Source organism: Bufo bufo, chromosome 3, assembly GCF_905171765.1.
Source record: "Bufo bufo chromosome 3, aBufBuf1.1, whole genome shotgun sequence".
NCBI lineage: Eukaryota > Metazoa > Chordata > Amphibia > Anura > Bufonidae > Bufo > Bufo bufo.
Genome location: NC_053391.1, coordinates 123055270 through 123081420, shown reverse-complemented (window position 1 = coordinate 123081420; position 26151 = coordinate 123055270). Strand labels below are relative to the sequence as shown.

Here is a 26151-nt window from a genome sequence, read left to right as displayed (position 1 = left end):
TTGACTGGCTGCACAGAGCCCTGACCTCAACGCTATCAACATTTTGCTGTTTTAGCTGCAAAGGAGGGATCAACTCCATCACTCACACCCTCCATCATTAGAAAATGCTACCTGACCCGAAAAACTTACCTTCCTGCTAAATGAGGAGAATGGGTCAAGTCGCTCTTCATACTGGGAGGAGTAACGAAGCTCGGTGTCATCACTCTTACCTCCCTGGTGAAGGAAAACAGAAAAGTTTATTAGACTTAAAAGGTCCACCCAAATAGAAGCCAGTATATGTCCATTGTCCTCATAAACCAAATTTATTCCAGCCATTACTAATTATTTTCTTTTGATCTTTTTTAACATGATCATGTTTTCTACTACATAGTTGACTTAGGCTAGTTTCACGCTAGCAGCAAGGAACGCCGGCAGGCTGTTCGGGCGGGTGAACAGCCTGTCGGATCCGTGCTGCCGCTAGTGCACGCATGCCCCCGGGCTACCGCTCCGGCCCCATTGACTATAAGGGGGGCGGGACGGAGTTCCGGCGGCAGCACGGCAAACATGCGGAGACGCGGCCGGAATAAAACTACAACATGTCGTAGTTTTATTCCGGCCACCTCTTCACCCGCAGGAACAGCCTGCCGGAGTTCCTTGCCGCTAGTGTGAAAGTAACCTTAAAAATGAATGAGTGCGCCCTACAGGCTGAAAAAAAAAATGCTTATTAGTATTATCAGTATCACCTTTGTTACATTATTAAAACTTCCTTTTTGATAATGCAATGAAAGAAATTGCAGAGCATGGAGGCACACAAGTTCCCGAAGGTCTTTAATATGGAGTCAAAAGTGCTGCTGTATAGTTTTCTAAAAAAATTTCTGCGCCCTGCAGTATAGTTGCTCTGTACAATTCAGTATAACAGAAGAATTCTCCTCCACAAGCTATTTTTCTAAGGCTACATGCATACCAACATGAAAAAAAAAGTCAGTTAAAAACGGACACATTGTGAGTTTTTTATGACCATTTTTCAACCATTTGTGCATCCATTTTCTGGCCGTCTGGCCATTTTTAATGGCTATTGTGCATATGTTTTTCATAGCCATTAAAAATGGCCATGAAAAATGGATGAATTTCATAGTTTTTTTTTTCTTTAAAGATAAAAGATCCCAACCCATGCATTGACTTCAGTACACATAATGTCCCCCATCTGTAATAATGACCCCCAGAAATAGTAATGTCTCCTATAATGTCTCCTATAGTATAATGTCTCCTAATAGTAATGTCTCCTATAGTGGCCCCCAGCAGTTATAATGTCTCCGATAGTGGACTCAAGAATTAGTAATGTCCCTCATAGTGTCCCCCGGCTGTAATATTTGCTTTCCCCAGAAAAAAATAAAATAAATACTCACCTCATCACGCATGTGCAGTGGCAGTCGATCCTCCTTGATTGAAAGGATCTGCAGAAGGACCTGCGCTCAGCGTCAGGGCCGGCTCCAGGTTCATGTGGGCCCTTGGGCGATAAATCTCAGTGGGCCCCCTTACATAGTGATAACTCTCTGAGTACAGATTATTTAGTAGATATCACCTGCAGTCCTATGTAACAACACAGATAACACAGTGCTGGCTATCTGAGTACAGAAAATGTAGTAGTGTAACTGCAGTCCTATGTAAAACCACAGAGAACACTTGTGCTAATAATGTGGTAGTGTTACCTGCAGTGCTATGTAAAACCACAGATAACACTAGAGCTGATAATGTGGTAGTGTTACCTGCAGTCCTATGTAAAACCACAGATAACACTAGTGTAGATCATGTGGTAGTGTTACCTATGTCCTTAGTGTGTCTCCCTGTGCCTCTCCCTACGGGACTCCATGCTGGTGGCGCTGCCTTCTCTTCCATCTTCTTTTTGCCTCGCACAGAACGTCCTGAAGCCGCTGCGTCAAGGCATAGGAACACTGTGGGCATGGTGACACACAGGGAGAGACACACACACACACAGGGACAGATACACACATAGGGACAGGGACACACACAGGGACAGGGACACACACAGGGACAGACAAATACATATGGACAGACACTTACATATGGACAGACACTTACATATGGACAGACACTTATACGATGGTGAGATTGTCACAGCACCTGCTGTGTATGGGGCAGGCTCACCGCCGCAGTCCGCTCCATCCATTGTTTCAGCACCGCATAGTGAGTGGGGCACAACACTGCCTGCATGGCACGGCTTATCATAAGCTGGGCCATGCAGGCAGCCGCCGGGGACAGAGGTGAAAGCCCAGGGCCAGCTCAGGCTTCTTTGACATCACCGTTCAGCCTTTCCATTCTCCTGCTCTGTTTAGGAGCAGGAGAACGGAAAGGACGGATTTGGCACATAACTGAGCCGAATGGAGCCCATGGGCCCCATAGACTATAATGGGGTCCGTTAGGTGTCCGCTCTGAAGATGATTTTTGAAGCGGAGACAAAAGCACTACTTTCGTCTCCGCTCCAAAATAATCTTCTGAGCGGAAACCTAACGGACCCCATTCTAGTCTATGGGGTCCGTAGGCTCCGTTCAGCTCAGTTATGTGCAGAATCCGTCCTTTCTGTTTTCCTGCTCCTAAACAGAGCAGGAGAACGGAAAGGCTGAACGGTGATGTGAACGAAGCCTCATATTGATCCTTTCTATGCGGGCCCCCTTCTTCTCTCTCTGTACAGGGAACACTGACAACTGTTGCGGTCCGCATCTTTTGCAGCCCGATTGAAATGAATGGGTCCGCACACATTCCGCAAAATTGCGGCACGGATGCGGACACAGAATTACGGTCATGTGACTGGACCCTAAAGGTGGATCATCAGCGACACTTGGTGGTGACAACAGCGCTGAGTGACAGTAACTACAAGTACTACTTGTTCATGCTAAATCTTACAGCGTGTCCCAATTATAAGGAAATGGAACATCATGGGAGGAGAGTGGTGCTGGCTGAGACTCACTATTTGGCTAATGGAAAAAGCTCAGTCACTGTGCCGTGGCAGAGCCTGAAGGGCTAAAATTAAACAACTGGACAAAAGAAAAAAAAAGAAAAAAAAAGGACCTTACTAGATTGAAGACAGGCCAGCAAGCAGGACAGGAACCAACTCTGCAGTGACGGGGGAAAGGCCGGAGTAGCCACACTGAGTGGTCTCCCTCTGGTGATCACAGAAGAACTTGGGGCATGTCAGGAGCACGGAGGACTGCAGAAGGAGGAGGCAAGGATCGTTATTTTCCTGGGACCCGGCCCCTCCTTCTGCAAGTCTCTCTCTCTCAAGGCTCCCGAGCTCTCTTCCCTGGCTGTGTGAGGAGGCGGAGCCAAGGACGCAGCACAGTGAGTGAGAGGCCGGACACTGCCTGCATGGCCGGGTTTATCATATGCCGGGACATGCAGGCAGCCGCCCGGGACAGTTGGGACCTATACAGCTGCAGGAGTGAGTGGGCATAGTGGGCCCCCCCACTTGCCCGGGTATGCTGGGTGCTGACGCCGGCCCTGCTCAGCGTAATGACATCACTGCATGCTCCCAGCATGAGTGCATGGTGATGTAATTACGCTGAGAGCAGGTCCCTCAGCAGGTTCTTTTCAATCAAGAGAGGAGCAACTGCCACTGCGCGTGCAAGTGCATGAGGGGAGTATTTTTATTTTATTTTATTTTTTTCAACCCCTAAAAGGCCACATGGTTCTAGGTGTACCCGTTTTTAACGGCTGTTAGACGTGTGTACTCCTGTCTAAGCGGCCGTTAAAAAAAAGAGTTCTGTCTGGCCTTAAAAAGGGTCAAAAATAGAACTATTTTTTTGACAGCCGCTATTCACTGGCCTTTTAAGACTTTCATTGGTCATAAAAGTTGTGTGCATGTAGCCTTAGACAGAATACCTCTGTAGCACTGCATGTGGAGCATAGACCATAATTATGCCGCACACATCTCTGAGAGGCATACGGGAATGTCACTAGCAACAGACGTCTGGGCACATGCCTAATGTTTTTTTTGCCTGCTTCCCCTTGATTCCTAGTCTGGGCCCTGGAACCTTAGCCTGCATTTGACCCAGTGTTCAGGTGGAAACCCTTTATTATTTAATAAAGTAGACCACAAGCAGTTGTGTTGCTGTTTTGCTTTACATTGGATCTATTTTGGCAGACGTCTCTGATACAGAATAAAAACTGTGGTTCTTCAAAGAGAGGTAAATAGACAGTACAAATTAACTAATAAATCCTCCAGGACAAGACAGACTTTTGGCCCTCCAAGGATTATCATAGATGCGGGTCCATGTTTTACTCTCTCACAGCTACTGCATTCACATCTACACTGCTCAGTGCTTCTCTATAATGTCCTCCATGCTGCTGCAATTTCGCTCTGTATATGAGGCAATTATAAGGGGAGTAGGATCTTCTGTCCTCCGTGTGTTGTGTATGGGAGACCTCATAGCAGCTATGATGTGTCCACCTACTAGCTCAGGCATAACTGAGAATTACAGATAGAGCCTGCGAGGGGAAAACTTGGGAAATGCCAACGAAAGTTCATATAATGGACAGATATAGTGCTTCTCATGTACACACAAGACAGATTATTCTGAAGTCAACTGAAAACTATAGGTACATTTTAATTTCTAATAGGTATAGTAATAACAAAGATATAAGGACCTATCTGACACCAAAGAGGTGCTAAAATGATGTGGGCAGCCTAATGCATACAAAAGTTATGTCAGTTTAAAAATCACTAAACTGAGTGCGTCATTATATTCCACGGCAGTCATTAATGGGTTTAACTACATAATTTGCTAAGACACAGATGATAATGTGGCTCTTTGGATTTACAGACTTTAGTCTTAAAAGATAGCTCTATGGTTCATAGTGGACAAAGACAGATGATCCAGTTCTTTATATAACAGCCCCATAAAGTCATGTAAAAGTTCCCTGTTCTGAGATTATTCTGGAAATCAAAAAAAAACTCACTTTGCCCCTGTAACTTTGCAGGAATTTAATCTTTTCATACAGCTTGATCGTTGCAGCTCTCAGGTTATCTAGCTCGCTTTGAAGAGCCCCTCATAGTATGATGCATCATCCGATTTTCCTATTTAGTGGAGACAAAACAAACAGACCAGAAGTTAACAAAAATACAAACAAAAAAAAAATAAAAATCAAGTTATCCTATTAAAATATGTTAAAAACTCAGAGATAAAATCCTTCATTTTTTGTAAAGCAATTTGAGGAAGGAAGCACTTATAGGACACTGACAATATACTATAATTCTTGTAATTGGTGTTGGACATTTTGAAAATCTTAACTCACTGGCAATCCAGAACCTCATAAAACTAGAGATAGCACAAACCTGTCTTGCTTGAGAATAGCATAATTTGTTTGTTACTGTCTATTCTTCCTTCGCACACAGAGCCAGGAAGATGTGTTCTTGATTAAATTGCCTCTTAAAGGGGTTCTCCAGGAATGGTTTAAGATGGCCACCAGCAACCTGTCCTAGAATGTGAGCAGCAATGGTTTCCTCCACTTGCAGAGCTGCCTAGGGAGGTGAGGGGGCGATTCCTCACTACACATTAAACTCTAGAACTTGCATATACTACATATTGGGCAGTTCTCCTGTCAGACTGCTCAGCCATGATGGCATATCATAGGCAGGGTCGCATCATCACCATTTATTGTATTGCAGTGTAGTGAGGCTTTGCGCCCTCATCCCCAAGACAGCTCTGCAAGTGGAGGCAACCAGTCCTGCTGGCATTATAGGATAGGTTGCTGGTGGCCATTTCAAATCATTCCCGGAGAACCCGTTTAATCCAAGATAAAGAAAGTGGCAGAAAACCACACATTTTCCCAATGCAGTGTGGAAGACTTTATAATTATTATAAATACTATAATTATTTTCCATCTATTGATTGCAATGTATGACAGAATCAGATGGACGGAGATGAGAACATGTTTTCAGCTATTACTATTTTTGGTTTTACGTTAGAATCCCTTTCACGCCATTTTCCTACTTAATACTATAATCAGAATGTTAAAGGGAGTCTGCAGGCAGTTTTCACCATACACAGTGCTTTATCCTGTGAGAAAACAGGATAAACCTTACCTTTTGTGGAGCTTTTATTATAGGAAGAGTGTGACTATGAAGTTTTTATTCTGCCAGATTCTGTACCTGCAAGTGCTTTGAAGGCGGAGCTTCCACTTGAACTGCTCCTCACTCCTTGCATCGAGCTGCTTCACAACCCTTCCCCTATGCTGTTAGCATCAATTACACCAATATCCTGGTTGGATGCTACAGCTCTCACTCAACGTCAAGCAGCTCAAATGCAAAGAGCACTACATAGTGACTTTCTGCCTCTTGGGCACGTGCAGGAGAAGAACCAGGAAGAATAAATGTTCCTAGTCACACTACTCCTGATAATAAAAGCTCTGCAAAGTAGGACATCAGTGCTGATTTATTCTCAAGCTCAATGAAGATCCCTGAAGTTGGACATATGCCAAAACTTTAAATTGGTGTATTTTTAAAATTGAGTGCCAGCACTTGATCAGATAGCAAAATTGCTAACAGAACTAGGTAGGGTCAGTTCTACCCTCTAAACTGACCCTACCTAGTTCTGTTAGCAATTTTGCTATCTGATCAAGTGCTGGCACTCAATTGCAAAAATACACCAATTTTAAAGTTTTGGCATATGTCCAACTTCAGGGATCTTCATTGACCTTGGGAATAAATCAGCACTAGAGCTTCCTTACAGTCTTTTCCATACATAGAGGTGCCACTTGACACAGCTACATTCAAGTGAATAGGCCCAACAGCAGTTCTTGCTCAGCTGTGCAGAACGAGGAATAACACTATTTCCACTGTTTTCGCCACTGCACACTCAGTCTCTCCGTTTGCAGTTTCTCCCAGATCTGGTGGGAGAGACTAGATCCCGTCTGCACACAGAAAGTAGAGGAGAATCTTCTTCATAACCTTCTCTTGCTCATATTTTGAAGTTTGTGCTGCGCGTTCGTGTTGTGGTATTTACCGATTGTGTTATGGATTCTGTTACCATGGACCATAATGCAAATCCATGAAGGAATGCATAACGGAAGCCTTTAGAGGCATTCCGTTATTCATTCCGTCATAATAGAAGTCTATGGCCTGCATAATGGATCCGTCCGGTTTCCGTTATACTGAGTCCTCTCCTGCATAACGAAACCCGACGGATCCGTTATGTAGGCCATTCACTTCTATTATGACGGAACGAATAACGGAAAGTCTCTAAAGGCATTCCGTTATGCATTTAGTCCGTGGTAACGGAATCCATAACGCAAATCAGTAAATACCACAACACGAACCCGCACATGAACTTCAAAATATGAAATTCGCTCATCCCTACTGATTATATCACATTGTCCAGTCTACGGAACAGGATAAGAGGCCACTTACCGCTTCCAGTTCTTGATTTCTTGCTCTGAAACGCTCCCTTTGACTGGATATGATTGAAAGCAAAGAGTCCATCTGTCCTTCAGGAATTGGAGTACTCGCAGAATGACCTGGAATGATACAAAAGCATTAGTATTAACCTTCATGTAAACATATACAACCTATGAGATACTGTACCTACTATAACGGACATAGAATGAAAGACGAATGATGGGAGAATAAGATTTATGAAGTAGAGGTTCTCTCTCAGACACTTCATATGGTCCTATTACAAGCATTGATCATTGACCTGCTAAAAGCAGGGAGCAATCTGCCACAGATAGGCCTATCAGTCACTGGTGTAACTAGAGTTTCTATAGGCCCCAGGGCAAACTTTTGGATTAGACCCACCTACAACATAGGCCGCTTTTCGTATTTTTTTTTTCCAGGGCCACTTTAAGTTCCCAGTCCGTCATTGTTCTATAGTTATTCCCTATGATGATGATTGTTATTGCAAGTAATTTAAAAAAATAGATCAGGACAGGTACAGGTTGTCTTTAAGATATATGAAAATAAAGTGCTTTAACTTTGGAACATGAATAAATCAGTACTTAAAGCAGCAGTCAAACTTTAGAAATATTTTCACAAGTGACAACAGGAAGTGCCGCCATATTGATTGCCACTAGTTTTATTATTAGGTGCTATAAAGCAAATTCATAAGTGACAGTGAAAGTACAAGATGAATAATAAACAATATTTATATATAAAAGCACAGAACAAAATGTTCTTCTCAGGGTTGAGAACCTTTAGCGAGTCCGGCAAACCAAGTAGACTGTTATCCATGATAGTAAAAAATCAAAGTGGGAGTAATAATATTAACCGGAATCAGGACAGAGGGCAGGAAACATTTTACGAGACCTGATGATATTCTAAGGGAATTTACCCGATATTCTCGATACTATATCAAGCTGGGTCTAAAACTCAGGGAGGAAAAATAGATCAATATCTAGATAATATTAAGATCCCTGAATTGACCAACAAGATATTGATTGGCTGAATAGACCTATCCAATTGATCGAGCTACAAAACCACGTTAAAATCTATTAAGGGTAATACATTCCCAGGGGTGGACGGCTTTCCATTCGAACTATATCGAAAACATGAGGGAATTATCCTTCCCCAAATGCTGGAGGTATTAAACCAATCTTGGATAATGGGCTCTTTACCTCCCTCATGGATGGAAGCAACCATCACATTAATCCCCAAAAAAGGGAAAGATCCGTTATCAGTCACATCCTATCGCCCCATCTCTCTGTTGAACACAGATTATAAAATCCTTGCCAATTGTTAGCCAATAGATTAAAAACAGTTATCCATAAAGTTTTCCATGCGGACCAAACTGGGTTTATTCCCAAAAGAAATATACAAGATAATGTAAGGAGGGCCTTCTTGAACGTCCAGATGGGGGATGGGGAGGACCGCTCCATTCTGTCCTTGGATGCCGCTAAGGCCTTCGACAGGGTGGAGTGGCCCTTCCTCTGGAGAGTAAGTCTCGGGTTAAAATCGGTGAATACTTCTCCAGATGGGTTCGCATTCTGTATCAAAACCCGGTATCCAGGGTCCGAAATCAATGGTGAATACTCTGTTCCTTTCCCCCTGACCCGAGGAACACGTCAGGGTTGCCCCCTTTCCCCTTCTCGTTGTTCTTGGAACCATTGGCATGTAAATTAGAGCGGATGGGGGAAATACTGGGTTTTGGGTGTGAGGGAAAGAAGTTGACAAAATAAGTCTCTATTCAGATGATACGCTGCTTTTTATGGGAGAGGATATATGAACTTGCCCAGGGTTATGGAAAGCCTGGACGAATTTGGATGCCTATCTGGATATGAGATAAACTGGGAAAAAAATCAAAATTTCTTCCATTAAGACGTCCGGGTCCCCGCCCGGTCATAATTTTCGGGTTAGCATATTGACCCCAGAAGACTCCTTACTATATCTAGGTATCCAGATGGGGACCAAACTGGAACAATACACGAAACTGAATATACTTCCAATAATAGATAGAGTTAAGGAAAAAATTAGAACATGGCTAAAACTTCCCTTGTCACAAATCAACCGCATAGCACTGATAAAAATGACGTTTACTACCAATGTTACTATATGTATTTAGCGCAAGTCCAATAATGATAGAAGATAAGTTCTTTAATAAGCTAGAGACTCTCTTTAATGAACTAATATGGGGGCGCTAACGAGTTAGAATTAAGATACAACATTTGTATAAGAAGAGGGTGGAATCTCTGTCCCTTTCCTAAAAGGATATTATATAGCTGCTCAATTGAGAGGGAGTGTGAGGAATCGAAGGAATAAATGCATTCGGCTTATTTTTGGGGAGCACTGTAGACCCTGGGAGGATCTTTTTCATATTCTCGAAACTGGTATCATGGAGAAGAAAACATAATAAACCCGTTTAGTAAGAATGCTTGGGTATATTTGGCAACAAGTTAGATACATGGTTGGAGTATCCCAAGCAGTTCAGTATACCCCATTGTGGGGGAACGCTCACCTATCACAAGTTATGCAACTGGTTGATGTTGAATATTGGGAAAAATTTGGGATATATTTAATTGCACAGGTTTTCTATAAAGGACAGATTAAGCCCTTAAACGAAATCCTACCAGATATTACATTAGGATTTATTGATCAATTTCGATATGAACAACTACGACACGCTATACACTACACGGAGAATAAGAATTATTTAAACATTGTACGGAACACTTTTTTAGATTTTTGTCAAGACATGACATTTAACACTTCTATATCACACATTTATGCAAAGTAAAAATATGAATACACTAAAACGATCACATTTAGAGGTGAGGTTAAATGGGAAAGGGACCTGCAAAATGGGGAACCCATTCCGTGGAATATTGTTTACAGAAATATTAAAAGATCGACGGTCTCCCCCGCCCATGCATGGATTCTTTTGAAAATCATACACCGTCTCTATTACACACCAGTATTATTGCATACTATTATAAAGACAGAAAAGAGAACTGTTATAAATTTAATAAAGACAGAGGAGACTATAAACACTTGCTGTGGGAATGCCCAGGGGATAAAAGATTATTGGACAAAAATATTCCGGAAACTGCAGGGGTAGCTCCCCCATGGAAATATGAATCATGCATTGAGTATGTTATCTTGGGTACTCTTCCAGAGACAGATAAAAACAAAATTGAGCAGTCACTTTGGCTCCGGGGCAATCGCCCTGGCCAAAATAATAATTGTTAAATATTGGGGCGTCTAATACAAACATTTTAAGCCCTGCCTCTGTAGGACCCATCTAAGTACTTTGAAGACTGTTCACCATGGCACAGAGAATACTTCCTTACCATAGAAAACTGCTGTAGCTTCTTTAATGGGTCAAGAATCTTCTCATGCTGGGCACTGCAGCTCCCTGTTGATTATAACATGATATTATTACAAGTAGATTCTAATTATATGGATGGTACACAAATAATAATCTGAGGAACTGGTAAAAATGGAGGGTGTGGGTGATCCCAATGTTGCAATTGAACCCTAGGGCACTAGGGTTGTCACGATACCAAAATTTTGATTCAATTTTGATACCATAAAAAAGTATTGCGATACTCGATACCATGCGAAAAAAAATAAGATGCCAAAAAAGCTGCGTGCATTCAACTCTTTATGGAACGTCCGGCCCATAATCGAACAGTCCAATCCTATTTTTTGGGGGGACAAGGTGACAAAAAAAGGGCAAATCACAGAGTTTTTTTTTTTTTTTCTGTTACGCCGTTCACCTTATAGGAGATATTTTTTTATATTTTAATAGTTTGGACGTGGCGATACGTAATGTTTATTTATTCTTTATATATTTTATATGTAAAATTGGGAAAGAGGGTGATTTATACTTAATATTTTGGTGTTTTTTTCGGTAGCATCCTGGCTGCCATGGTAACCGATCGGAGCCCTGCGTTTACACTGCTGGGGCTCCGATCGGAACCTGCCACTGCACCAGCAATGAAGAGGGGGAGAGGGGACCCTGTGGCCACTGCCACCAATAATTTAATACTGGGGGGGGTGCACTGTGCCACCAATGATGATAACGAACGTTTAATACAAATACAGGAGGCGGGTACTGGCTGGAGAATCACATAGCCAGCACCTGACCTCTATGACAGGGCGCTGCGATCCGCGGCAATTAACCCCTCAGATGCCGCATCTGAGGGGTTAACTGCCGTGGATCGCAGCGCCCTGTCATAGAGGTCGGGTGCGGCTAAGTGATTCTGCAGCCGTCACCGCCTCCTGTATTTGTAATAATGGTTTAGTTATCTTCATTGATGGCGCAGTGGCCACAGTCCCTCCCTTCCTCCTCCCCTCTCTCTCCTCATTGGTGGCAGCGGCACAGGTGGAGGGAGAGACTCTCTCCTTCTCCACTGTGCTGCTGAGGGAACATGGCGCGCGCTGAGAGCAGCGTGTGCCATGTTCTGTGATACTATGTTCTGTGATGTACCCATGCAACCCTAATTGGCACAGCAACCCTTTGGCAATTAAAGGGGCTGTGCAGTGTCCTCAGGATAGGTCATCAGTATTGGATCAGCGGGGGTCCAATTCCCAGCGCCCCTGCCGATTAGCTGGTTGAAGAGGCCGAGGGTACTTGTTTCAGTGCTGCATCCTCTTCATTGTTTTCCTTACACCCCATGTAGCGGAGGTGAAGTGTAACTACAACTTCTTCTGCCATTCACTTGTATGGGAGAGGAAGGTGTAATTACACTGCACTGCTGCTACAAGGGAGATGATGTGCAGGTAAACTTTGAGAGATGCAGCACTTGCATGAACCCTCCAGCCTCTTCAACCAGATGATTGTGGGGGGTGCCAGGAGTCGGACCCTTGCTGATCTGATACTGATGACCTATCCTGATTATTTTAGCACAAGGCTGCAACATAACAAAATGTAAAAAAGTGAAAGGGTCTGAAGAATTTATGAATGCATTTTATATATATATATATATATATATATATATATATATATATATATATTCAAAGAATGAAGAGGCAGCACTTCCAGTTGTTAGGTGATAGGGTGACGACCCCAAACTTTATTCCAGCTACGTTTCTGCCTTCTCAATGAGGCCTTTGTCAAGCTACAACAGTGCTACACTGTGGGGTTCATATACCCACAATCCAATACAAATTGGTGCAATTAGTGAAACCACATGTGCACAATAAAATCACATGATCCCAAAAACGTCACATCTCACATGACTATTTGTGTAAACATATTCTACATGTCAAATTTTTTTATACAGGAGTGGTAACATATTCAATAGTGGACAAGCCAGCCTCTGTGAGGATTTCTTGCACCCAGAGCTCCACATCTGACTGTGCTGCTGCATTATTTGTGGTATTATATATATATATATATATATATATATAAAAAAGTATAGTATATGGGAGAATAATTTCCACTGCCTTTTGCTGCTGTATCTAATTCCTTCTTGCAGAAATTAGCCCTATATTTGAGAATGTATGTGCGTCATACTATGTATATCTTAGCTGGTGGTGTAGGTCACCCAAATGGAGCCCTGAGAAAATGTAAGGGATACCTCAGCATCTGGTCGTTGGACAGATGACATAGACTGGATGGTGCTCAGGTCATGCTCCAGTTTGGAGATCAGGTCTTTCTGCTCAGTCACTGTAGAAATGGATTCTGTGAACTGGAGCTGTAACTCTGCACAGCGGGCTGGAAAATAATACATGGAAGACATATCAGCTCATATGAAGGAGATCCATGGGAGGCAGCTACGTTCTGCTACATTACTAATCATACATATTATTCAATCACCTTGACATGGAGATCACTGTAGGGTGGTGGTCCAGAAAATACCGCTTTTGCCTTGTCTGCATATAACATCTGGGGAATTGGGTTTAAAGCCAACTTCACTTTGGCACATGGGAAGGTACAAGTAAGAAACCCACACAGATGATGCTTATAAGATGTCAGCAATGCATGATGGTAACCTCAGTCTTCTATCCACATGGGCTGCTGCTAAAGCCAAGCCCTGAGGAGGAGCATGTAGGAGGCATCAGTGTGACTAAAAAGGGCGTGATAAAACTTTAAGTTGTAGTATTAGTGTTGTACTTTTCAGGTCTATGTAATGACCCCGCTTCCTTCTTTCAAGTTTCTTGTCCAAATGTAGGGATATCCCTTAAAAGGACTCGTGCCATAAACTACTGTTCACTCTAAAGCGTATTATCACCAATTACTCTAGCATCTATATCTCCTTGGATAGTTTTTTTTTCCATATTTACCTCATTTGCAGTTTTCTCTTATCCCCCATGCTTGAATCCTACTTCCTGTTTTGCCATGTGTGTGCTGTCCCATCATGCCTTAGGGCAGTGAGATGTTCAGCAGGTCATATGACACTAACCACACCCCTTGTTCTTACCAATGACGCTTGTGCTCCCTACATTACAAGGATTCGATACACGACAACTGAATGGTAGAATAATAAATAATAGAATAAGGCAGTTTTGATAAATGGTGGTATTTGGAGAAAGTGATATAACAGTTATCTGTTGTTTGGGATACATTTATATTAGTGCCACAACCCCTTTAAGTTTAATATAGAAGAAAGTTGACCAATAGGACTATTACCATAAACAATATCTGATATTTTTGTGTACAATAACAAGATTCCACAATATCCTGTCCTCTGCCTTGGAGCTCTAAAGATGAAAATCTACAGTAGTTTGGGCTAAAAATTTTTTTTATAGGAGCCCAGTGACTTCTAGTGACTTGCTTTATTTTTTTCACTTAGAACTTAAATTTAAGTAGAGGCTAAATCTAGATAATCATCGCCATACTTTATCTATATAATAAAGTATTACTTAGGGCACGACGGTGTGGTCATGAGGTGGTCATGCTGCAGTTAGGAACAGCAGCATCTCATTTCCCAATAGAAGCCAAGGCGGAAATAGGTTTCTGAGACAGACCTGGCACTTCTCAAGTTGTGATGACTGCACAAGTTATACATGAGGTTGACCGCACGTAAAACACGCCCGACCATTTGCGACTGCAGACCGTAGCGACCATATAGTAGATCAACCGCTTCTGGTATAGATGTAACATATTTTACCACATGTATCACTATTTAAAGTTAATCAGAATGCTAAAGAACCACGAAAATTCACAACAAATAGCAGTCCATAATCGCAGACAAAAAAAAAAAAAGCACGCTAAAAGCATGATTATACATGCCGTGGCAGCATGCGTTCCCTGACTGCAGCATGAGTTCCCTGACTGCAGCATGACCATGACACAAACGCACTGTGTGGTCGTACCCTTATGTGAATGAGTTGGTTAAAGTGGTTCTCCGGGCTTTTAATATTGATGACCTGTCCTCAGAATAGGTCATCAATATCAGATTGGTGGTTGTCCGACACCCGGCACCCCCACCGATCAGCTGTATGAAGGGAAGGCACGAGCACTGCGCGATTGCCGTCTCCTTTCTCTCTTACTGCTCGCCATAGACATAGCAGGAGCGAAGAGGAAGAGAGACTGCACCCGCGCACACCTTCCTTTCATAAAACTGATCGACAGGGGTGCCGGCTGTCGGACCTCCGCCGGTCTGATATTGATGACCTATCGTGAGGATAGCAATAAACAAAGTGTAGAAGCAGCATTACTCGGTCCTTTTTGATGTACCCTAATAGATGCAACAGCCTCACCAATGGCCCTGGATCTAACGGACGGAATATATGGATAAATGCAGACGGTATCAGCAGCATCTGACATCAAAGCGGTATCAGCCCCCAGTCATCCCAATCCACACTATAAAGTATAGATTATAAGATAGTGACCTCAGACAGTCCAGGCAATTGATCCGCATGTTTCAGCAATGTCAGACTCACGAGTGCGTAGAGTGCCCTGAACGCACTCGTGAGTCTGACATTGCTGAAACATGCGGATCAATTGCCTGGACTGTCTGAGGTCACTATCCCATAATCTATACTTTATAGTGTGGACTGGGATGACTGGGGCTCCCCCTGTGTAGGTGGTGGATCGCAGTCTATATTCATGGGACTTCTGTAGATTCTGGATACCTTCGGTGGCGCTGTGGGTTGCCGTGGCAACACTGGGACGCCCTCTGTTTGGTCAGTTAGTTGCGTGTCAACGCCAGGATGATGTAGTTGGGAGCGCTCATCCCGACCGGATGACGTCGGCAGTGGAGGATGGACCAACGTGACACGTAGGGGCGGACCCACAGACGCATTACAGGGATCATAGATGATGACGTGAGAGATTAGACAGCTGTGTATACATGCGCACTGAGCGGTAAGGAACGCCGAACATGGCAATTGATGTTTTGCTCTACATTTCGTCCACAGCAATTACAGACGTCATGCGATGATGGGGTTGACCTATAGCGCGATTGGTGGACACTCAGGTGAGACATATAGGTAAATTAGGCTAAAGAGCGGTTGTGTAAATACGCATTCTCATTGGTCAGTCCATACCATTGCCTGCAACTGGATAATCTGGATGGGGGTGGTGCATAAATATATGGATGTAACACAATGTGAATAGGCTTGACAAAGGCTGTATATCAGCCAAAACGTTGCCATCTGCATTGTTGCTTTGAAGTCCAAATAAAAGTCGATGATGTGAGATGCTGCTGATAACGTCTGCATTTATCTATCCTGAGGATAGGTCATCAATATTAAAAGCCCGGAGAACCCCTTTAATTGATTAGTTTTATGTTGATTTTGTGAAACTACATAAAGAAAAATAATTTGCCTGCAGCTGGAAACAAACAGCTACATTTTTATACTACATTTTACACTCTTCTTTACGTATGTTACAATAGGAATACAAAACACTAGATCACATTAAATGAACACACTTGGACTAGTGTAATACATATGTAGGACCACTAGATGTCAGCATGTCCTAAAAATAAAAAAGCATCTCTTGTAATAGTATTGCCTAATACTTTCTAACAATGTGGCTTATTCACAATTGCAAGAAAAAGTAAGTGAACCCTTTGGAATTACCTGGATTTCTGCATTTATTACTAATAAAATGTCATGTTTTTTTTTTTTTTTGAGTAGTTAAAAAAAAAAAAGTTTTAAGACTAATATGGGCGTATTTCTGTTTATTAAATGACCCTTATCGTTTTAAGGAAAAATATTCAGTATGACTTGCATCTTATTACAATCTCTGCTCATTTTGAGCTCAGCAGCCAAGTGGTTGGTCTTATAAGTGATTGACAGCTATCTATGTATACAAAATGATAAGGAGGGACAAAAGCAGTAGTGAACCTTGGCAAATTTTATAATACTAAGCCACACCTCTAACTTCGCTCAATGCATATTATACACACCCAATCCCCTTAGTGCTCCCACACAGAAGTTATACCTACATTGTGCCCTCTCACAGTAGTAATGCCCACATTGTGCCCTCGCAGTAGTTAAAGGGAACCTGTCACCTGGATTTGGGGTATAGAGCTGAGGACATGGGTTGCTAGATGGCCGCTAGCACAACCGCAATACCCAGTCCCCATAGCTCTGTGTGCTTTTATTGTGTATAAAAACTAATTTGATACATATGCAAATTAACCTGAAATGAGTCATAGCTTGAAAATATGACTCTTCTCTGGTCACACAAGTAAGATATGACTCTTTTATGTTAATTTGCATATGTATCAAATCGTTTTTTTTACACAATAAAAGCACACAGAGCTATGGGGACTGGGTATTGCGGATGTGCTAGCGGCCATCTAGCAACCCATGTCCTCAGCTCTATACACAGAATCCCGGTGACAGGTTCCCTTTAAGACAACATTGTACCCCCTCACAGTAGTAATGCCCAAATTTTGTCCCTCTTTTTTAGTAGTTATGCCCACACTAAAAAAAACTTTCAGTAGTAATGCGCACATTGTGTCCCTTTTTTAGTAGAGTTGTCCACATTGTGCCCTTCTTTCAGTAGTTATGTCCACGTTGTGTCCCTCTTTCAGTATTTATGTCCAGATTGAGTCCCTCTTTTAGTAGAATTGCCCACATTGTGCCCCCTTTCAGTAATTATGCCCACATTGTGTTCCTCTTTTAGTATTTATGCATACATTGTGCCCCCCTTTTAGTAGTTATGCATACATTGTGCCCCCTTTTAGTAGTTATGCCTACATTGTGTCCATTTTTTAGTAGAATTGTCCACATTTCAGTAGTTATGCCCACATTGTGTCCTTCTTTTAGTAGTTACGCCCACATTGTGTCCCCCTTTTAGTAGTTATGTCCACATTGTATTCCTCTTTAAGTAGTAATGCATACATTGTACCCCCGTTTAGTAGTTATGCCCACATTGTATTCCTCTTTTAGTAGTTATGCATACATTGTATCCCCCTTTTAGTAGTTATGCATACATTTTATTCACCTTTCAGTAGTTATGCCCACATCGTGTCCCCCTTTTAGTAGTTATGCATACGTGTTCCCCTTTTACTAGTTATGCATACACTGTGTCCCCCTTTTACTAGTTATGCATACATTGTGTCCCCTTTTAGTAGTTATGCATACATTGTGTCCTCCTTTTAGTAGTAATGCATACATTGTGTCCCCCTTTTAGTAGTTATGCATACATTTTATTCACCTTTCAGTAGTTATGCCCACATTGTGTCCCCTTTTAGTAGTTATGCCCACGTGTCCCCCTTTTACTAGTTATGCATACATTGTGTCCCCTTTTAGTAGTTATGCATACATGTCCCCCTTTTACTAGTTATGCATACATTGTGTCCCCCTTTTAGTAGTTATGCATACATCGTATGCCCCTTTCAGTAGTTATGCCCACATTGTGTCCCCATTTTAGTAGTTATTTTTGTTACATGAGACCCACTCACACGTGTTGAGACTCAAAACACTCACTTTTTCAATTGGTCACTAGGACCATTAGTAGTCTCTAGGTTAACACGTGCTTCAGGATAACTAATATTAAAATATAACTTTTATTTCTTCCTATAAAAAATTAACTAGAACTCACACTTTTAAAATTATCAGTGGTGCCTGCACTGTTGCATATATAAATATAATAGTTTGTATATATGCTCTCAACCACTGGAGGGTTCCCTGACTGTTTGCCTAATAGTTTCCACTGTGACACTGTAACAATTATCACAGTCAGTTGTTGCGCTCTGTTAATTCCACAGGGCGCTACTTTTAAATATTGAGCGTCCTCCTGGTGTATGGAGTATGTCGGTCACGTCATGTGTTCATGTATTCATGCTCCGCGCTGCACACACTGGCTAATATCACATGTCACACTCTGCCCCCCGACATGTTTCGCCAAGCACTTGGCGTCTTCAGGGGTATGGGCAGTGAATGTGTTGGGGGCGGGACTAGGCTTTTAAAACCTCCTAGTGCGTGTCATAACTGCATTGGCCAATGTGCATCCTTGTTGCTGTTCACTATAATCTTACAGCCAATCAGTGTTTGCGTTACGTGATGTGTTAGGTAGTAGGATCCTCCCCCTTCCCTCTCCACCAGTCTGAACTCTGCTGCGCCGTCCGTCCCTGCGCTCAGACTTAGCTGAGATCGCTGGTTTTCACTTGCTGCACATGCCCAGACACTCTGTTAGCCTGCCTTGTCCTAAGCTGTTAGTCAAGTACGTACGTCAAGACTGGATGCCGATCGGTACATATGTTTTAGCGCATGCTCCCGGACTTAGTAGTTGGTCTACTCTTCTTCTAGTCTTCATGTACATGTGTCCGGATTTGGTACTGGACCTTGGCTTGTTTTGGCATATCTGGATGCTTCTGTATCTCTCATCTTTCTTATATTATGCGCATGTGTCCGATTCCAGGCATTTATATTTTCCTTAGTTTTTAGGAGGGCATATTAAGGCTTCATTACAGTCTCCTCGCTTAGTGCTGTTCATGCACTTACATTTGGACTGGGGTATAATCTCTACTTGGCTGCTACATCAATCGTCCCTTATCATGGGCTGAATATTGTGATTATCAGGTTCCCATGTCTATGTCCCACAGCATATTATCATCCTATTGCTTGATTATGTATGGTGCCTAATAGAGTATGTGGGACATATACATGGGACCCTTATAATATATACGGGTTCTGCACTTGTTGGGGCTATTTCCTTTTACTCCTACTCACTAATTGTGATCTTTGATCCTGGATACCATATAGTGACCTGTGATCCCCAGTTCTTCCCTTAGATATAGTGGTCTAGTTTTTATTGGAGGGGGGGTCCTACTATATTTTATATACATACATTATATACATTGTGTCCCCTTTTTACTAGTTATGCATACATCATATGCCCCTTTCAGTAGTTATGCCCACATTGTGTCCCCATTTTAGTAGTTATGCCCACATCGTGTCCCCCGTTTAGTAGTTATGCATGCATTGTATCCCTTTTAGTAGTTATGCCCACATTGTGTTCCTCTTAGTAGTTATGCATACATTGTGTCCCCCTTTTAGTAGTTATGCCCACATTATATTCCTCTTTTAGTAGTAATGCATACATCGTATGCCCCTTTCAGTAGCTATGCCCACATTGTGTCCCCATTTTACTAGTTATGCCCACATCGTGTCCCCCGTTTAGTAGTTATGCATGCATTGTATCCCCCTTTTAGTAGTTATGCCCACATTGTGTTCCTCTTTTAGTAGTTATGCATACATCGTATGCCCCTTTCAGTAGTTATGCCCACATCGTGTCCCCATTTTCATAGTTATGCATACATCGTGTTCCCCTTTTAGTAGTGTCACCTCTGTTAATAAATAAAAAAGAAAATACTCACCTAGGCCTTCCCCTGATGACTGGAGCACATCCTACGCTCCCCAGGAGGCATGATGCAGTCACACACATTGTGCTTGCTAGGCTGTGTAGGAGAGGGTGGGCACAGGTAGATTCCCGGGCCTGCATATTCTTCCCACACAGCACAGCAGAGTAATGTGTGTGTGACTGCATCATGTCTGCTGGGGAGCGCTGGCAGCGGAGATGAATAGTGAAGCGGACAGCTCTCTGCTTCACTGCAATCAACTGTCTGAAAAGACGATTGCCCACGTCAATAAATTACAAGTTGCTAAATCTTTTCCCAGAAAAACTATATATTCAGTTTGCTGAGCTTCTTCTGATCTATAACATGCTGCCTGCAGATTGCATTGCAGTCTAAGGCTGGGTTCACATCACGTTTTTCCCACCTGTTCAACATACAAAAAAGATATACGTTAAACAGATGCATCAAACTGATGCCATACAGTGGCATCCGTTCACCATAGAGTTCCATTGTAAAAAAAAAAAAAAAATTTTTTTTTTACTGGACTGTGCATTGCGGGCCGCAGTGCACGAACACCCACTAAGGTGCAGCTGCAGCAGATCACAGACCCATTCACTTTAATAGGTCCGCGATCTGGCCGTTCCGCAAAAAGATAGGACATGTTCTATCTATTTGCAGAACGGAAGGACGGGACGAAACCCCACGGAAGCACTCCGTAGTGCTTCCGTAGGGTTCTGTTCCGTGCTTCCGTTTCGCATCTCAGCGAAAGTTAATGGGTCCGCATCAGTGATGCGGAATGCACACGAAACGTTGCCCGTGTATTGTGGATCCGCAAATGCGGTCCGCAATACGGTCACGGGGCCCACATGTTCGTGTGCAAGAGGCCTAATACTGATGATCTGATTGGTGGGAGTCCGACACCAAGGACCTCTGCCGATCAGCTGTTTGAGAAGGCAGTGGCGCTCAAAGTAGTGCCACAGCCTTCTCCAGCTTTTCCTAGGCCGTGTGATGACATGTTAATTAGTCAGATGGCCTAGGGGCAACTTAGCCCCACAGAAGTGAATGGGACTGAGCTGCAATACCAAGCATAGCCGTTATACTATGTACGTCGCCGTGCTTGGCGAGCTATAAGAAGGCCACAGCGCTCACAGGAGCACCAGTTGCTTCTGAAACAGCTAATCAGCGGGGGATCCGGGTGTCGGACCCCCACGATCAGTATTTAAATCTGGGAAAACCCTTTTAAGTCTAGACAAATTCTATCCCAATCTGGACAAGATTGATTAAGCTTGAAAGGGATTTTTTTTATAGTATATATATATATATATATATATATATATATGGCAGATATAAAATTTTACAGCATGCCAATTTTCATTTTAAAATAAAAAACATTTTTGACATAGTTAGATTTTTTTTACTTTATTTATCCTATCCATAAAAATGCAGTTTTCATTATTGGCCACTAGATGTCAGCATAGCAGCCTTCATTACTTGACAGAAAACAGTTTGTTACAGGCCAGTAAAACAGAATGTTCTTTAGTCATTACTACTGGAGAGGCCGCTGTGTTGGGTCAAAAGCCAGGCAGTTGCCAAAGATGTTTAATCCTTAGGAGGCCCCCAGGGATGGGACTGTCAAAAGCAAGCTGACCAAGGAGCAGAGAAAAACATTTAGCTGCACTGTCTCCTATGACCAGTCTGGTCTGGGTGCTCATTAAAACCAAACTCTCTTCCATGCCATCTGACCTATTATTAGTGCACCAGAGGCAAAGGAGACAGGTAAACTGCAGTCAGATTCCTGTTACAGGCTGCCAGACAGTGCTGGAGGAGTGACTAGGACTGGGTAAGACTCGCACTGTTCATGCAATGTATTTAACTGGCAGTGTTAGGCCTAGTTCACGCTTTAGTGATTTGGTCATTGATTTCCATCAGTGATTGTGAGCCAAAACCAGGGACATGTGAAAAACACAAAACAGGTGCAAATATTTCCATTATTCCTTATGTCTCTCCATTCCTGGTTTTGGTTTACAAATCACTGATCAAAATCACTGACCAAATATCGACATCCACCAGCAGACTGCGCCAGAGAGGAGCAGCCCGCTGGGACATACTGGAGGCAGGCCTGGGGCCTTCAATACGCTCCAGCCTGCGTGCAGAGACATTGGCACCCCGCAATGTCATTTGTGGGGTGCAAATGGGAAGCAGAGGGAGTCTGCTTAGTCTGTAACCACTTAAATGCCATGGGTGCTCTTGCCTGTGGCATCTAAGGGGTTAAATGTTAGAGCAGGGAGAGCTGAGCCCCCACTCTCTGCTGCAGTCCTGTGCAGCGCTTAGACTGGGCCGCCATAAAAAGGCATATTTGTAGTCTCTAAGGGGATAAATGGTGACATGATAAAGTGCAACTTGTCCCGCAAAAAACAAGGCCTCCAAAAATGACTGATTGTAGCCTCTGCTCTAGATTATGTCTTCTCCAATTCCAGTTTCCTCTAATTCCAGGGATAAACGCAGGAAAATAACAACTCAGTTATTAAAGGACTAATGAATTCAAGACAGTGGAACCTTACATGTAGACATATAGCTGAAGTCCACCCAGTCTGCCATTGTCTTGGAAAAGTTCCTCATTAAATCTTTTCAGAAGAATTTTACTGTTGGGAAGCCTCAGTTTTTCCAACACTATTCTTGTACTAGCAGTTTGCAGACTGAAGGCTTAAAAGGATTTTCTGATATTTTAATACTGATGACCTATCCTCTGGACAGGTCATCAGTATCTGATGGGTGGGGGTCCGACACCCAGGACCCCCGCCGATCAGCTGTTTGGACAGTGGATAGGTTATCAGTATTGGAATCTTGGAAAACCCCTTTTAACCAGTCACCTCTCCTGACTTGCATTCTAAGTTCTGAAGCATCTTTTCCTATAACTATGTTCTGCAATTCCTCTATTACTCCTACTAGAAGTGTATAAATAAATTGCCAACAGTCTGCAATAGGGGTGCAGCTGGGTAATATGGGGGGGGGGGGGGGGGTTCCTGCACAGTTTGATACTCTCCATTCGGTCCTGCAAGTGGCAGACTGTGCAGAGACTCCCCTCTCCTAATTGGTAACACCAAGCTGGACCTTTGTTGTTCTGGCAGTTCATTCATAAACTTCCAGTAGGAATAATAGGGGAATGACACAACGTAGTCATAAGGATAGATGCTGCAGAATTGTTTTTACACGGGGAATGCAACTTCCCCTCCTTTGCTCCCTTGATGCACCCTCTCCGATGCCCTGGCATGCTCTTCCACCAAGGTCCTGACCAGATGTGGCCGCTCTTATCCTATACAGTTGCATTGACTATAAAGCAGCTGAACAGGAAAAGATGCGGCCACATCTGGTCAGGACCCGGGCGGAAGAGCATGCAGAGCGACTTTGGGAGAAAGTAAGTTCTATGTAAAAGAGCGTCCCACCATATGTTAGTACCATACGGTATTTAGACAAAATGCCTGGAGAACCCATTTAAGTACCGGACAACCCCTTTAACTTATGTCAGCCTTTGTAAAGGTTGCATTCTACTTGAAGATCACCCAATACACGTAATATTGCCAAACTATTGGTGCAGAACCCCGCCACCATTAGAAATTTGAGGATTCTATACTATTAAAGGTTTTGTTCAGTATAAGAAAAAAAGGAGCAACTTGTTTTCAGGGACAGACTGGGAACTTAAAGTGGCCTTGGAAAAAAATAAAAAAATAAAACGTGGCCCCATGTAGTAGGCAGGTCTACAGGGCTCCAGACTAAAAAAAATATCAAGGAGCCATTGGCTCCTAACCTGAAAAATTTAGGAGCCAAATTTACATTTTTAGTAGCCAAATTTAAAATACATATAATTACGGTATAATTAAAAAAAGAACAAAAAAAAACAACAAAACATGTCTAGGGTTGTCACGATACCAAAATTTTAACTCAATTTCGATACCATAAAAAAGTATTGCGATACTCGATACCACGTGAAAAAAAAAAAAATAAATGCCACGTGCATTCCACATTTTATGGAACACCTGGACCATAATAGAACAGTCCAATCCTAATTTTTGTCTAGACAAGGTGACCAAAAAAAAAAGGCAAATTGCAAGTTTTTTTTATTTTTTTTCTGTTACGGCGTTCACCGCATAGGAGATATTTTTTAAATATTTTAATAGTTCGCACTTTTTTGGGCGTGGCAATATGTAATATTTATTTATTGTTTATATATTTTATATGTAAAATTGGGCAAGGGGGTGATTTAAACCTATTATTTTTTTTTCACTTTTTTTTTAAAACTTTTTATTTAATAACTATTTACCCCCTTAGGGGCTAGAACCTGGGATCTTTTCATCCCTTGTCCTATTCACCCTGATAGAGCTCTATCAGGGTGAATAGGAATTTACACTCTCCCTGCTGCTCTGTGCATAGTGCACACAGCAGCAGGGAGGTGACCATGGCAGTCAGGGCTTCAGTAGCGTTCTGGCTGCCATGGTAACCGATCGGAGCCGATTAGAATAGTTATAATACTGTGAATATAGTTTATGCCTGAATACAAACGCAGGCTGAGCTGCACCTCAGGGGTTAATAGCGGCGGATCACAGCACGCAGTCATAGAGGCTGGGTGCCGGGTATGGGATATGGCCGGCACCCGCAGCCTGCGTTTGTATTCAGGCATAAACTATATTCATTGGTGGTGCAGTGGCCACAGCCCCTTCCCTCCTCCTCCTTGCTATCAGCCCATTGGTGGCAGCGGTGCAGGGGGAAGGGACTGCCTCCTTCTCCTCTGTGCTGCTGAGGAGAACATGGCACACGCTGACAGTCAGTTCCTCCTGTGTGAGAGGTAGAGCAGCGGAGGGTCTAGGCACAAATGGCGACAAGACTACAAAGTCTTGTCGCCATTTAGCAATTCTAAGTCGCATTGGCGACCATTTTGGTTGCCATCTGGAGCCCTGGGTCTAAATTGACAGAAGGCAGGAGCAAAATAAGTAGGTCAATAGGCCAAAATAAGTAAGTCAATAGGCCAAAATAAGTAGGTGGGGTCAGCAATACTGTAGTGCGGCAAAAAAATACCAGCCCCAACAGAACCAAATACCACAGTCCTGCATAAAATATTGCCTCACCAGCTGCAATATTTGACTGTATTACCATCCTGAGGACGACAATACAGCTGAAGCAGGTGGGCACTTTCCACCACCGGCCAGGTGCATAGGTACCTGATGCCTCTTGCATTAATTACTGACGAGAGCATCAGATTGCTATGTACTTTAGTGGCCCACTGGGCATTGGCCCATCAGGAAATTTGCCTGTAGAGTCTATGGCCAGCCTACCCCTGGCTGTTTTACAGAAGTATCTGGTATTCATGTAAATGAAGCTAAACTGCAATAAAATAGACAGTGTGTGGGCAGCAGTGGTGCGATACTGGATAACAGCTTGAAGTAGTTGGGCCCTTTATTGTTTTAGCTGAGCTGTATTGACGGCAATTGACATTTTCCTTCTCTCCTCTAAAAGCCTGAAAATGCTGACAGCAACTGGATCAGTGTGAATGCCCAGAAATCCACTGATACAAACTTTGGATAGAGAATATTACATTTCTATTTATTGAAATGACAGTGCCCTTTTAAGATAAACTTCTAGACTGCTCTTCTCGGGGGAGGAGGAAAGAATCAAGGATGCGATTCTTGCACAGCAGATGTATTTTCCCCCCAGTCTTCTGATTCTATGCAGTTTACTTTGAAAATGTACCTTTAATCCAAATCCCTTGCCCAGCTATACACTTGCATGAATAACCTTACATTAAATATAACAGGAGCATAAATCCGCATGCAGTGAGCTCCCCCTAGTGGAGGTGGCAGCCAGAATTTTTTTTCTCCCAGTGAACTCACACACAAGTCATCCTATTAAGCCCAGCCCCTGACTTGACCTCTGGTGCTGCCCTAACGACCATATCATAATTTAAAATCA

General features: G+C 42.8%; 1 protein-coding gene across 1 annotated transcript in view; it reads right to left on the bottom strand.

The window, feature by feature from the left end:
• The window catches only part of CUX1 (cut like homeobox 1), a 357714-nt gene that overhangs the window by 18967 nt on the left and 312596 nt on the right, over window positions 1-26151 (bottom strand). The window contains 7 exon segments of the mRNA XM_040423522.1: window positions 130-213; window positions 4954-5040; window positions 5042-5071; window positions 7403-7509; window positions 10774-10805; window positions 10807-10838; window positions 13009-13145. Of these exon segments, the coding sequence (XP_040279456.1) occupies window positions 130-213; window positions 4954-5040; window positions 5042-5071; window positions 7403-7509; window positions 10774-10805; window positions 10807-10838; window positions 13009-13145 (509 nt within the window).